Raw genomic sequence first — 15,545 nt, forward strand, 5'->3', positions numbered from 1 at the left:
GTTGATGCTGAAATGCATAACTATAGTGCTGAGTTGTTGATCTACCTTGGCCTCCTCTTGAGATTTCTACTATTGCAGAAGTTAATTTCAATAAATAGAATTATCGGCAAGAATTGGCAGAGCAGAATAGATCTGGCAGACTTGTGTTTTAGCTCTAGCTGTATCTTTAGACAAACTGCTCCTGTATAGTGACAGTATTGGTCCCCCTATGATTGTTAAAATTTACCATGGATGCTGTGTCTGCAAAATTGTGCACATCTAAACTTGGTAACTAAAGTGACCCCATCAGTCCACTGCTGATTCATTAATATAGCAATGAAAGTGGCACCTGCTGATGAATATCCCGGTTCATTGTTTAGTAGGACCACCTAGCTTCAGCAATTTTTTAACCTTTTAACCACACGTGAACCAGTTGTGATATGATCTGGGCAAGAACACATGCCTTTGATGACAACATTTAATCGTCTAGAATCAAGGAGCTGTTAAAATTGAAATCAATGGAAATCCTTATCAGGGTCAGCCAGAAACGCAGTAAGGCTATAAGACCAAGCCAGAGGCTAGGTGTTCCACGATGGGTGATGCATCTAATTTCGTGCCATTACAAGTCAGGAGTGTGTGGGAATATCTAATCTCCAGAGGGTGATGGTGGAAGATTATCAGAGGGTGATAATGGAAGGTTGCTTTTTGGACTGGAGGCCTGTGACTAGTGGTGTGCTCAGGGTTCGGTTCTGGGCCCATTGCTGTATGTCCTCTAAATCAATGATTTGGATGAGAGCATACAAAGCATGATTAGCAAGTTTGCAGATGATACTAAAGTGGATGGTATAAACATTGAAAATAGTTGTCAAACATTGCAGAAGATTCTTAATCAGTTGGGCAGGTGGGGTGAGGAATAATTGATGGAATTTAATACAGAGAAGCGAGAGGTGTTGCATTTTGGGGCAGTCTAACAACGGCATGACTTACACAGTGACTGGCAGGGCTCGAGGAACGTTGTAGAGCAAGGGATCTAGGAGTGCAGGCACTTAATTCCTTGAAAGTGGCATCAAGGAATGTTAGAAAGGGTGGTTAAGAAGGCTTTCTGCACATTGATCTTTATCAGTCAGAGTATTGAGTATAGAAGTTGGGAGGTTGTATAAGACATTGGTGAAGCCACTTTTAGATTATTGTGTTCAGTTTTGGTCACCATGTTATAGGAAAGATGTTGTCAAACTGGAAATGGTGCAGAGAAGATTTAAGAGGATGTTGCCAGGACTCGAGGGCCTGAACTATAGGGAGAGGCTAAGCACTTCATTCCTTGGAGTGCAGGAGGATGTGGGTTGATCTTATAGAAGTGTGCAAAATCATGAGAGGAATAGATTGGGTAATCTTACAGAAGTGTTCAAAATTACGAGAGGAATAGACTGGGTAATTGCCTCGAGTAGGGGAATTGAGAACAAGAGGACATACGTTTAAGGCGAGTTGGGAAAGAAAGGAACCTGAGGAGGTAACCTTTTAACACAAAGGGTATATGGAATGAGCTGCTAGAAGAGGTAGTTGAAGCAGGTACTATCATGTTTAAGAGACATTTGTACAGGTACATGGATTGGATAGGTTTAGAGGGTTATGGGTCAATCGCAGGCAGGTGGGACTAATGTAGATGGGGCAAGTTGGGCTGAAGGGCCTGTCTCCATGATGTATGACTATGACTCCACTTGGATGAGTTAAGTTCTAGCAACACTTGAGAAACTGCTGTGCAGGCCAGAGCAGCCATCTTGATTGATACTGATGCATCACCCGCAGTGTAGCTGTAGTATATGCCTCCCACAAGATGCACAGTAGACATTTTCCAAGGTTTTGTCACTATCTCTGTCATTAATCACAAGTGACCAACAATTAGATAGTTGAGAGTCATGCATTCCATTTCCAATAAAGTTACAGTTAACAATTATCAAGTTAACTTGTTTCCGTAATAGGACAAAGTATGGGAGGTGGGTAAAGTTTGAGCTAGTTTTCTGTGTTTAAAATGTGTGCAAATTCCCATCCATTATTAGTGTAAGAAATTTAGGAGATCATTATGTATTTCTGTTCTCATTCAAGATGTACCCAGGTTTCCGTGTAACAAATTTTGCACACAACTTCGGGTGTCCACCATTTCTCTTCTGCAGCAGTTGGGCCATAATTGCTAAGCAGCCATGAACTGGTTTGTATTGCACGCTCTGCTATTTTTTTTTAGGGGTTTCTTGGTTCCTTTTCCTGTCCTTCCAATACAGCAAATAGCTACCGTGAGACTTTGCTGGCATGATGTTTGTTTATGGAATGGCAACAGCTGATGATGCATGTTGATAATACTGCAGGATAAGTTTTCAATTAGTGATCTAATAACATTAATCCCATCATACCTAACTTTGTTTTTGATTCTTTTTTTCTCTTTAACAATGAAATATCTGAAAATTTTGTCACCCACAAACCTAATTTACTTTATTTTCAATTTTGCATGTGATTTTTGTTTGTGTAAATTTGAGTCACTTTTTTATTGGCCAGAGCAATTGCAGGCCAAAATGTCTTTCAAATTAAACAATACACCAAAGCAAATTAATCTTCACAAAATGTACAGTTCAATACGATTTGGCATTTCAATATCTAAACTGCACAAAATTATTAGGAATTCATAAAATGTGAGCAAATTTACATGCATTTATCTTTTTTCAACATTTTTTCCGATAAATATTTTTTAGCACATATTTTGTTATTTTTAAAAATTGAGCTGTAACAAATTTTAATTTACCCATTTTTTTAATGTTGTGGAAGTTGAACACAAGAAACACAAGGGTGGGTGGCATTCATTTAAATTAATGTACTGGTTAACTATAACACAAATTCTATCAAATTTATCTTCATTCAAACATCAGTATTTATCTTAAAATATTAATAATAATGCATAGCCTTCCTGGTAGCTTTTTGCCCTATTTTAGCTCTTCCCTTGCTCTTCTCTTCCATTGCCCTTCAGAATGGAAATAAAATGTTCAAAGTGTCATCATGAAAGCAACCCATAGTAACTTGCACTCACTTTTTATCTCTCTTCTGTGGAAATGGACTCCTTATGGGAGTTGTAGAGGTAAACTCACTATTGTTCCAAACACCTGATTCAGTTACAGTAGTACAGCAATATTCTGCTGTGCTGATGTTTTTCTTAGTCTCAACCCTCAGCTTTTGAGCCAGAGGTGTTGCTCATGGCTATCATACACACTAGTCCCTTTCTAACACTATCAATGTTGACTATTGCCTGTAACACCTTTGATGCTGGAGAGAGTAGTTATGCACTGTAGAATGCACTGTTGTGTCCTGGACCAAGGAGATGGCAGTCTACAGTGTGCAGAAGTCTCAAAACTCAAAGAAACTGACTCATGTTTAATCCATGGCTCCAAACTTTCCTTATGTCAAAGTTCCAAAGGACCTTGAATCTCCTTGGCATTAAGATAGTTGTAAACGTACTAAAAACCAATTAAACATATCTATTAACTTTTAAAAAATAAATTACTGAAATAATTACCATATTTAGGCAATTAAGAGCTTTAAAGCCAATTTTGTTAACTAAAAAAGCAAATAATCTCATGAATGCTCACCATTGAACCTCAGTGTTAAACTGCATTCAAATTGAAAAGCTTCTTGATTGAAATGCTGCTAGTTCAGGTTAATAAGAAAATCTTCAAGTTTGCAATCCACTGTTGGGCTCTATTGAATTCAGACTTATTTTGATTCGTGAATACTGAATCTCTTGATGCTTATGAGGGGTAAATGCCAGCAGTTTGGCATAGACTACTTGCATTTGCCAGCATATTCTGGTCCATTATTTTAGCAAACAGGTAACTGCTCTGTTTATAATATTCCGATGAATTGAGAACCAACATTTGTGAATGCACATTTGTTATTCTGTAGCAACACAAATTCTAATTTTTCTAAAGCAGTGTACAGTTTTAATTCTGCGGTGAAGAACATAATGGTAATCGTATAAAGGTTGAGATGCTTTTCCATCGAAACGTTCAATGCAAAGAAGCAGTTATTTTTAACAGCTAGCAAATGATTTCTATAAATTCTAAATCAACAATGTCCTGCAGCATTGTCTTGAGATGTGCTAAATGCTATGCTACAGTGTTCAGTTAGTACAAACAGCAAGCTTGGCTATATTGTAGAGTCCACCGGTTTTGAGATGATTCACATTGCAGTTAATTATTTTGCATGATATTTCCCAACAGCTGGGGCACATCAAGGATAGCTCTTGTAAATGAGATTAGTGCAGCAGTTCTCCGAGTGGTTTTCAAGTTCACTTTTTTCTTCTGAACCAATTAGAGATATAAAGTGAGGGAATAATGTGGAAGTTTATTTCCTCGGATCAGTCAGTGAACCTTTCCCAATAATAGTACCCACTAACTTTACACAATCTAGTCTTCCTAAATACCCACTTTCTTGTTAACTTCAATACAATTTGATGAAGAGAAGCAATTAAACTGAAAACCAGAAAATGCCTTAAATACTCAGCAGATCAGGAAGCAACTGTGATTTTTTTGAACAGTGACTTTCATTAGAACTGACTTACATTATTTTCTTTTCATATTTCAAACTACCAGCATACAGTGTTTTAATTTAATTTAAAAGTTAATTTAGTTTATAAAAGTTTTATTTTGGATTTACGCAAGTCTAAATATTATAGTCTTATTCCAAATGTGCATTTCATTTTGCATATCACACTTTTTTTGGTAGCACTATTAGGATCGATTATACATATAATTTAGAGAATCTAACTTCAAAATTTAAAGATTTTACATTCTTCAACTCTCCACTTTAATTGCAAAAATAAATGCATCTGGATTGCACTAAATTTGTTAAATAGAAAATAATTGGTTCTCCACTTTCCAAACAACTTGCATTTAGAATCATTTTAATTCAAAATTTATTTTAGAATTTGTGGTCAATTCTGGACATACCGAATGTGTAAGCCTTAGGATTTTCGAAACTAATAATAATGTTGCTCTGGGTTTCATTGTTAATCTGTAATTGTAAATTATCCAGTATTAGACTAATTGGCGTGTTTAAAGGGCAGTTTAATTTTCTTGACAAATAATTTCCATTCTATTTAGTAGCTTTATTTGATACAGCGTACCTACAGTAATAAAATCGTGCTTTGTCATTTTTCACATGCACAAGATCTGTGGACTCTTAAGCAGACAAAGGTTATGTTAATATGGCTGCTGATTTGACATTTAACAGTAGCCGCCTGTTCCCTGTACTATAAATATTTCATATCTTGTAGCTGTATGGTGTAGCATTACCATTTGGCTGTCCTATCCATCATCATGTGTCATCTATAGTTAAACATAATGTTTGTTTTGGGAATCGTTCTAAAGTGTTCTTGCATGTAACGGTAAAGTAGTGCCCACCTTTCTGTCATGCTTTCCTGATTTTATATATATCTATCGCCTCACACGTAATATATATTTTATATACATAGAAATATATTTTGTTTTTCCTCCATTGTGTCGTCATGGCACGCTGCACTGACTTACGGCTAGCTGGTCTTGAATCGTGGATTTACATTGTGCTTCACTATTACCTAATGTAAACATTACATGCAAGCAGTGAATTGAACCGAAGCAGACCATTAGTTGTTTGGACAGTTTCTTACTTTGTGTTACATTTAACTGTTCTTTTGACAGCCCAGTTTTTAAAGTCAGGTTCGTATGGAAATGCTTTCACTCCACTTGCACTGCTTTGAACTAGCCTCTTGCTTCATCTGTCTGTTTATTTTTTTAATGCATTAATTAATATTGCAGTCAGGGTAATGTCTCACTTCCTTTGTTGAAAATCTAAAGTAGCATTAATATTTAATTCAAAGTTTCAAATCAGATTAAAGATTTTTTAAATTGTTGTATGTGGAAAGAAAGTAAATTCTCCACCAAAGGATGAGAATGAAGAGGGGTAAACCTTGTTTTATGTCTAATGGTATTTAAGATTATAGATTAAAAAAATTCAGGAGCTTGATTGGATAGATTATCAGTAAACTAAATATCTTTGTCATGCGACCCCCTCCCAACCCCCCATGGTTGACATTAGTGTTTGAATAACAGCAATGGCTGTGGCTATTATAATATTTTTTGTAGCACAGATTTTCTCATGTTTAAATATTTGCAGAGGAAAAAGTGATTCCTTATTTTAAAAGCTTAAAGATGAACATTAAGTTTAATGCTGTGCAATTTATGTGACTGAATGTCAGCTCTTTGAGACTTTACATAACTGGAAGCTTTTTGGATCTCCATAATTAATATTGTCATAGCTCACAAATCAGAGTCAAACATTTAACCTACTGGTAGCTCAAACCCAAGTAACATCATTTAAGCAGCTTTTGAAATTAGCTACCGCAATGTGTTCCAAACCTTTGTGGTAATGCAGATTAAATATATCTTTTAAGTCTGACCTGACACTGCAATAACACATTGAGCCATGTTATTTTTTTTTTGGTTATTTTTTTTGCAAGATCTTTACTAGCAAATAAGCAAATTAAATGGAATGTTGTGATTGTTTGGGATTTTTGTAAGTTGTTTGACTTACTTTTAGCCATATCTGTTCAGCTGCCATGTATGCATAGCTTGTGTGTTTGGCCCTCAAGCTCTGACAAAGATGGAAACGTTGCAATGCAAATGCCAAAACAAAGTATTTTGTTCAGAATAAGATCACTGCCGTCCAATGTGTAAAGTTTACTTGGCAGACATTTAACTTCTAATTCACATACTGCCAATAACACACATTCCACAACAATGGACTTGCATAATATTAACAGGAAATATTAGAAATGTTAAATGTGAGCTGCCAAGTCAGTTTTAATAAGAACCTTTAAATACAGCTGAACCCATTGTTTTCTTCTCCACACCTTCCTCCCCGTTTGTCATTTTAAATTTAAATGGTATATTTAATTTTCCATTTTACTTGGTCCATTAGCTTTTTGTTACATGAAACAGCTGACTTTAAAACATTTTAATTATTGCTTTTATCCTCTTTTAAAAAGCTTGATCCTGCCTTTACCTTATATCCTCATTTTATTTCAATAGGAATGTGCAGATTAATGGCTGGGACTGGGACCAGCAGTTTTGAAATAAAGTCTTCGCTAGGGAGCAGTTAAACAATCTTCTTATATTACAGCCTTCGCTTGGTCAAAAACCAAGCAATCTGGCCACCTTGGTACCGCACAGTATGGGCACTTTTGCCTTCATTTATAGCGCTCATGTATACCCTGCACATATTATCATTAATCTAGCTCCCAAAGTGCCTCCAAAGGTCAGTCTGACTGCATTGGAGCAACTTGTCTGGAATAGCTAATGTTTTTTGCATTACTATATGGAAACTTTCTCAAGTTGCTAAAACAGTGTGTGTAACACATTAATTAACAATGGGACAGACCTTCAGTAAATTTGGCTTTTCCTAATAACTTTGCAAGCTGCTTATTTTTTGGGTGTCACAAAAAAATTGTTTTGGAAGAGACTTCAGTAATACCTTTTTTGTATTTTTGGCCAAGGTTAATGTTGAGAATGTTGGCATGCAACACAAATGTTGACTTCAGGAAGATTATTTGAATTTGCAAACCAACAGATTGCACTTCTAACAATAAAATTGCCTTTTGATTGCCAAATGTTGTAAGGTTTGTTTCAACCATTATAATTGCTTGTAACATTGGAATGAGATGTTCAAAGTCTGCACTGTTTAAGTTGAGGCCAGTTAAGCAATCAGTGGTAAGGAAGATGAGACATTACGCTGCTGCTTCCCCCACCCCTCCACATGCACTAATGGTTCTTGCTATTAAACCTGTTGCGAGGCCTGTTCCATTCTAATTTTCAGCATATTTTGTTACCCTATATATGAAGTGCATCACAATCTGTGCTTGTGCTCATTTTGTGAATTACTAACTTCACTGTTTCATTTTACGTTAATAATGGCTGCATGCTGGTTATAAACCCAATCAAGTCTAAGCTGGATTTTGCTATGATCGTGTTTCTAGTGGTGGGGCAGATTTTGCACTTATAGTAATTTACAGACATGAAGTCTGGCACGCAACATAACCAAATTAAAAGAAAAAAAGTTCAGTTGTCTGTTGCAAATTGATGCTGTTAAGGTGACGGATATGGTTTTAAAGAGAGCATTGTTTTGTCAGTTTTTCTGTTTTCAGTTCTTTGATTTACATTTCTTTTACCCTGCTTTTTTCCCCCCATTATTTAATTATTTTGCACTGACAATGCACAGCACACCATCAAAGTAATTCCAAATTGTGTGAGCAGTTTATGATATTGTGTTCCTTAGGGTTTCCATTTTCCCCCATTCCCATTAGCAACTTCTTGCATGTTTATCCATCGAACACAAAATATATAATGTTGACTGAAAGAGAGTTTATATCATTGGAGTATTTTTGGTCTATTCTTTGTTCTGTCCATCAGGACAACATTGGACATCGTTTGCTTCAGAAACATGGGTGGAAGCTTGGGCAAGGATTGGGAAAGTCTCTTCAGGGTAAGTTCAGAAATGTCAAAATCAAATATTTGTCAACCGATGAAATATTTTTGCGAATGTGTCAAAGTATATATTTAAAAGTGTGTGCTTTTTCTAATTGGTTTTCCTTTAAAATTTACGATAGAAATTTTGAATATTTATTGCGTGAAGTTAGAAACATACTTTTAATTTTAACTCATTCTTCTTGTATTTCTATTTTTTCCCTCTTTGCCTATTCTCTGGGTAGTGGTGGAATGAATTTGGCTCTAAAATTTTAATTAAAGGAATGCGAGATCCCAGCAAATTTTTACTTTAGATAATTACAACCATGACATGCTTAAGAATAATGGGGTCTTTTGTTTGTGTTTTGAATTTTTCAAAAAAATGTGGCATTTCCTTAAGGGAAGATTTAACGTTTTTGGCTGCTGTCTCATGATTTCCTCCCCTTTTTCCCTCCACCACCCCTACTTCCACAAACTAGTTGTATACATTGTAGACTGATACTGATCTTGAAAGATCAGGCTTATCATCTTGATCTTTTGGTGTAAGGATTGCATAATATTTGATATACCGTGGCTGGCAGTTCTTTCCCCTTTGGTTTGATTTGTTTTGGTCACTAATATGAGAAAATCTGTTTCTTAGAGAAACTCCCAGAGTTTCTGCACCATTTTATTAAATCCGTTGGACATTTACACAATTCCCCTTTGTTTAAAGATCTTGGCATTTAGCCCACAAGCCTGCATCTTATAAATGGTTATTTCTTAACATTTACAATTTTCTGAAAACTCAATACTTAGTGAGCCAAAGCTGTGATAGGAGGATGGACCAAGTGAAAGAATGGGCTAGAAATGAAGCACACATTGGTTTTAATGGGATCCTCCAGAGTTTGTTTATGCTTCTCCAACTATGTTTCCTGACATTGAAACTAGCTGGTGTTTGGTTTTGCTTTGACTACTGTGTTCTCTTACCATGATATTAAAGTTGCTGGTTTCTATACCCCCCCTGCTCAAGCAGTGCCATGTCAGGTACAAACATAATTGCAGGTAATTGTACTATTATAATAACCATATTACTAATAACCATTATTAATCATACTGGTCCTTGAAAGTCCCTTTGAGATCCAGAATTAATAGGCAGTTTGTATTTTAGTGTGGACGTGAGCTTGTTAAGAGTGGGCTTGGAATGGTCCATGCTAGCATGGTTTTAAATAACTTTATACCCTGATTGAAGTGAATAATAATGCTTCGGTGTAGGATAAATTAAGAGCACCAAAAGCATTGGTCCATCCTGCTTTCAAATTTTTCAGATTTAAGGGCAAAAATAACCCATGTATAATAGACCAGTTAGACTTGAAGACTTCCAAAAAGCTTGGTGACTAGCGCATACTGTTGAAGTTTAATTCTTGGTATTATGTGTGACAGCTAGTTTATGCACATCCATAATGACATGTGACAAATGACTAGATGGCATTGGTTGAAATCACCCGATTGGAAACATTCCATGCTTTCCTTGGGTACCAGAATGCTCTTTAATTTCTACATGAGGACAGTTATAGTTGCACATTATTTCTTAAAATAATTTCTTACCATACAGCAATCTGAAGTTTGGATAAAAACAACTGTCAATAAAGTTGGAATTTCCATAAGAGATTTTCTATAGGTGACATATTACTATGGTTTTGTGATTGCACTTTATGTTTTTTCTTTATTCTTTATTTTGTTCCATTTTGTTAACTTAAAATAGATGAGACAATTGACCCAAATAGCCTGGGGAATAAATTTTGCAAGCTGTTTTGTCATAATGTATTGTTTAAACAAAAGTTTAATGTGTCTGGAAGGTACAATTAAAATTTGTAACTTTAGGAGCAGAGTTTGAGATCAGATTACATGGCGGCAGCAAATGTTTCTATTCCCTGCTTGTTTTGAGAATTTCTTGAAATATTTGTGCACACATATTAGTTTCTCTTGTGGGAGCAGTCCCATAACACATCTTGTCAGGAATTGGCAATATATTGGTGAAGTGGAAATGTGCAGGGAATTTAGGGGGGTTCTTTTCCAAGATTTGGATTGAAATTTGAGAATGTTTGTTCTGTCACCGGGGCAGTTGAAATGGAAAACTAATTCAATTTTGGCAAAGGCATTGCTCACGTGTACATATTCACTGTATAAAAAGGAGTGATGCAAGATTCTTTTAGTGAAATATGCCTGTATCCATTAGTGAAATGAAATGTACTGAAAGTGATGTAATGAATGACTTTGTTTTAATATGGTCAAAATTAGAGTTTAGGTACAAATTTTATTTTTTCCATGTACCCTCTACTTTAATCAATTGCTTGCTGAAGAAATTATTAAGTATAGCAATCTGTCTACCCTTGCCAGACTTTATTTGTTCTTAGCATGCTGTGTATGTTGCTAATATTGATTTTACTGTACTTTTCTGATTTTATCTTTCTGCTGTGAAATCCTGGATTCTCTCTTTTTTTACACTTATTTATGTGCTTTGTTTATTTTCCAGCATGCATTATAAATGTAAATGCATGGAAGAATAGCTGATGCCATTTAACCCTTCCTTGTCCTAACATCCAATGTACCAATTTCATAATGACATCTTGTATCAGTACTCCATTCAAAGATTACGACGTAGACCAAATGATTGATGATGCATGTATAAGATTACAAATTAAATTTCTTCCAGCTCCTTTTTCTCTTGTGAACACCGATGAATCATGTATTTCATAGCTTTGTATAGTCTGGCATCATTAGGATATTTTTTTTCAAATAGCTGGGCATCATGTGAGACAAACTATTTTGCACCGGACATCAAAACTGGACCTGATCCCATTCCTGTCCATATTAACATGTTCACCTTGGGATATAGAAAGTTGGTGCAAAATCAGACCCATTGGTGCCTTGTGTAAATGTTTATCAAAGATCAAGTGAAACGATTACTGTTAATGGAAAATTAAAGCTGAAAATTCTTAGTCATTTATTGTTGCATCCAGTTTCATATAATTAAAACACTGCACCAATAGGTGTTGGGCTATTGACTTTGGATTTTTTTGAGGAGAATTTAGTCCCTTTTATTCTCAAATCTGGTAAATTTCAGATTGTTGTTTATTATCGTCATGTGTACATATGATGTACATGCATAGAATGAAAATCTTTGTACTGCAGAGCTTGGGAAAGAAGTATTTTGATTGGCTATTCCTTCATAATGATCAGGAGGCAAGTTGGGAATGAACCAGTTGTGACAGAAAAGTTTATATTCAAATAACTGATCAAATTAGTTAATTTTGTAGAGTTGGTGTTCACCAAATGTGATCAATTAAGGTTTGGGTTCGTATGTATTCTTTACCTAATTAGAAAATTATGGAGCAATAATAACAAAGTTCGAGCTCTTGCAATTTCAACACTTTTATTTAAACTATTTTGGTATAGCTGGGGAGATTGATTTCAATTCTTGCATTGGATGAGTATTCTGTTGTAATTTAGTGTTTCTCAGAAAATTAGTTTTAAAATCCTCTCAAAGTAGCAAGGCTATCTTAACTAAACAAATACACACAAAATAGAATGTATTGTATATTTTCTTCAGGTCCAATAGCATCTGGAGAGAGAAGTTAACATTTCAGATAAATGGTCTTGCTGTAAGAAGGAAAGTCTTGGAGATCTGCAGAGAGAATATATAGCCATGGGAAAAATCGGGGCATAGGTACTGGTAGGAGGATAGAGAAGATATCGATGGATGAAGGTGTAAGGCAATAGGGAGTAGTATTCCTATGTAAAGAATATAAAGATTGATTCAGAGGAGCAGAAAACAACAACAGTAACATATGTACAAGCAAATTGTTGATGCTAAAAATCTAAACATATATGAGAAAATAAAATGGTTGTGTGGCCTGCTCATAGCTCAGAACAAAAATATTGTCCCCATTGAAATTTGATGAGGATTTTCGGATCTAATTTTGAGCAACTGTGATTTAATGGAGACCCAAGGAGTGGCCGATGCTGGAATTTTGAATCTGACCCACCAGCACTTTATTTTATAGCTGTAATTTAAACAGTTAAGACATTTCTCCAACAGAAAAAAAGTTTAGTAAGATACTCAGGAATTGCCTGAGATAGTATTAATGTGGGACTGTTTACAATGACCAATTAATTTTTTAGATTACTTCTGGTGAAATGGGATACACCTTCCTTGTTAATCTACCTCTGAGTGAAATTCAGAGGCAAAACATAATTACACTGGCGTGGTGTCATCAGGCATTACTTCAGCACTTATGACTACACATTTGACCTTTGAATTTGACGGAGAGTCTGACATCTAATATTGTTCGGGAAACTGCAAAGGAAAAAATTCAAAAATTGTAAACGTGTCTGTGAAATGTACAGTGGCTCACAAAGCAGTCATTAAAGTATTGGATCGAAGGTTGCAAGCTGTGGGTGGGAGGTGTTATTTTAATTCTAGCTGGAGATTTTTGTTAAAAACACTACGAATAACTCAAAGGTACTAAAACAGATGAATTGAAAGTCTGTATTAAAGCATGTATCTGGGAAACAGTTAAACTGTTACAATTGAAAACCAATGCAAGCTGGTGTGCTTCCAATTTATTAAAGTTAAGAAATGGAAAATTAAACATGAAGATTTGGGGGGAATGATTTTGGAAAATCTTGGCCAAATTGTTACCTCAGTTCATGATGTGATACAAACTATTTTCCCAAACCTAACTCAATGGTCTTTGTATTATCACTGGGTGTGTGTTAAAAGCATTGTGTGTGGCACCAAAAAATAGCACTGTAGACCATAAATGAAAACCTTTTACACCTTCCTGTATAACCTGTACAACTTGTATCTATTGGCAGTGTCACAGTCATTAAGGCTGTGCATTTTACTGTTGAAGTTTTAAACACTGTCACCACCTGGTGAAGCATCACATAATCTTAGACTAAAACAAACTCAGCCATGCTAGTATGGAACCTGGATCCACCACCTTCAAGGTGCAAGATTATCAGTTCAAAAATTACTCCCATGTGTAATAATTTCAGGTCAGGTTGTGGAAAATGTCTTCATCCTTCGGATACTAGTTAGGGTGGCACGGAGGCGCAGTGGTGGAGTTGCTGCTTTACTGTGCCAGAGACCCGGATTCAATCCTGACTACGGGTGCTTGTTTGTACGTTCTCCCCGTGACCTGCAGAAGTTTTCTCTGGGAGCTTTGGTTTCTTTCCACACTGCAAAGACGTACAAGTTTATAGGTTAAAATTGTAAAAATTGTCCCTAGTGTGTGTAGGATAGTGTTAATAAGTGGGGATCGCTGGTCAGTGCAGACTCAGTGGGCTGGAGGGCCTGTTTCCGCACTGTATCGCTAAACTAAAGTAAACTAAACTAGTTATCTGATCTAATCTATCTTTTCAACTCAAGATTTTAGTTCCCTGTTTAGCTTGGTTTTGCTATGAACATTAACAAGGCAGAAAGAGAATCACTAAATGCTATTGGCCTTAATTTTGAAATGCAGTGCTTTTCCCTTGGTCAACTGTATGCTGGTTACTCCAAAGTTAGAGATTAAAATAATCTGCATTTTTACACTGGATTCAAGAGAGAGAAGTAGAGTGCATTCCGAAACACAAAAGGGCAGCACAGTGGCACAACAGGAAGATCTGCTATCTCTCGGCACCAGTGTTTGTTCCTGACCTCGGATATCTGTTTGTGTGAAGTTTGCACGTTCTCCCTGTGACCGTCTGTTTTTCCTCTGGGTGCTCCAGTCTCCTCCCACGTCACAAAGACATGCGGGTTTGTAGGTTAATTGACCTCTAAATTATCCCAAGTGTATAAGGAATGGATGAGAAAGCTGGATGACTTAGAACTAGTGTGAACGGGTGATCTGTGGTCAGTGTGGATTCAGTGGGCCGAAGGGCCTATTTCCATGCTGTATCTCTAAACGTTGAAGTCAAGAGAATGTGCACATTATGCGCAGGTACATACCTACGTAAAAAAATTGATTAAATGCAATTTTTGCGTGCATATTTATTTTCAGTGGTTTAATCAATTTTAGTTAAACTATGTAATTTTAACCACCTCATTATGGAATAATTATATTTAAGTTAGATTTAATTTAATTTACAAGGAGTGCTATAAAACCTGATAGCATGGTAATGAATGTGAATATCATGAGTGCCTGGCTTAGGACAGTTGTATTGTGCTGTATGACTAATAACCTGACCTACTCTTGGTATGGCAGCTAATCTGAAATGAAAATAAAATGCTGGAAATTTGCAGGTTGGGAATTAAATGTGGAGTATATGGAGCATAATATTTCAGGTCTCAAATACCTTGACAAGAGCTTTTCGTGAATTTGCTTTGAATTTACTTGCATTTGATAAAACAGAAGGAATGATGATGATGATCCAAAATGGTTCAACTCTGTACTAAAGGATTGCATTATTGATGGATGAGGTGCTGTTGTTTGAGCCTTGCAGCACTTTAAAGGAATTAGGTAATGGAGATAGATGTCAAGAGCCCAGTGTGGAGTGTGAAGGAGAATTAAAATGGAAACTGAATGAAACTTTGGCAGTGCTCTCCCAGTTTGTGCATTAATCATAAAAAATAGTTAAGCTAGTAAAAAAGTAAGTGTTCCTGGATCTCTTTGTTCTTAAAATGTTATATGGCAAGTAGTTAAGTATCGATTGCATATTGATTTTTATTAAAAATGGGTTGGCGTTTAGAAATAAGGAAGCTTTGTTGCAGTTAGTCATAGAATCATTCAAACAGGCGCTTCGTGCTGACCAAGGTGCCCCATCGAAGATCGTCACATTTTCCTACGTTTTGCCCATATCCCTCTAAGCTTTCCTATCTATGTATGTGTCCAAATGTCTTGTAAATTCTGTTATTGCCCCTGCTTCAACCACTTCCTCAGGCGGTTCATTCCATGTAGCCAAAATTGTTCCTTGGGTTCCAATTAAATCTTTTCCTTCTCAACTTAATCCTGTGCTCTCTAATTTTTAATTCCCCCACCTTGGGAAAAAGTCTACGCATTCACCCTA

At 36.0% G+C, this 15,545-nt stretch overlaps 1 protein-coding gene across 7 annotated transcripts in view; it reads left to right on the top strand.

The window, feature by feature from the left end:
* The window catches only part of gpatch8 (G patch domain containing 8), a 138,895-nt gene that overhangs the window by 20,628 nt on the left and 102,722 nt on the right, over window positions 1–15,545 (top strand). For 6 of the 7 annotated variants that reach the window (XM_078424915.1, XM_078424914.1, XM_078424916.1 and 3 more), the window contains exon 3: window positions 8,460–8,532. In XM_078424915.1, coding sequence (XP_078281041.1) covers window positions 8,460–8,532 — 73 coding nt within the window. Of the gene's footprint in view, window positions 1–5,693; window positions 5,712–8,459; window positions 8,533–15,545 lie in introns of all 7 variants that reach the window. The other variant, XM_078424922.1, reaches the window with a different exon arrangement.

The sequence above is a fragment of the Rhinoraja longicauda genome, chromosome 29 (genome assembly GCF_053455715.1).
Source record: "Rhinoraja longicauda isolate Sanriku21f chromosome 29, sRhiLon1.1, whole genome shotgun sequence".
Classification (NCBI taxonomy): domain Eukaryota; kingdom Metazoa; phylum Chordata; class Chondrichthyes; order Rajiformes; family Arhynchobatidae; genus Rhinoraja; species Rhinoraja longicauda.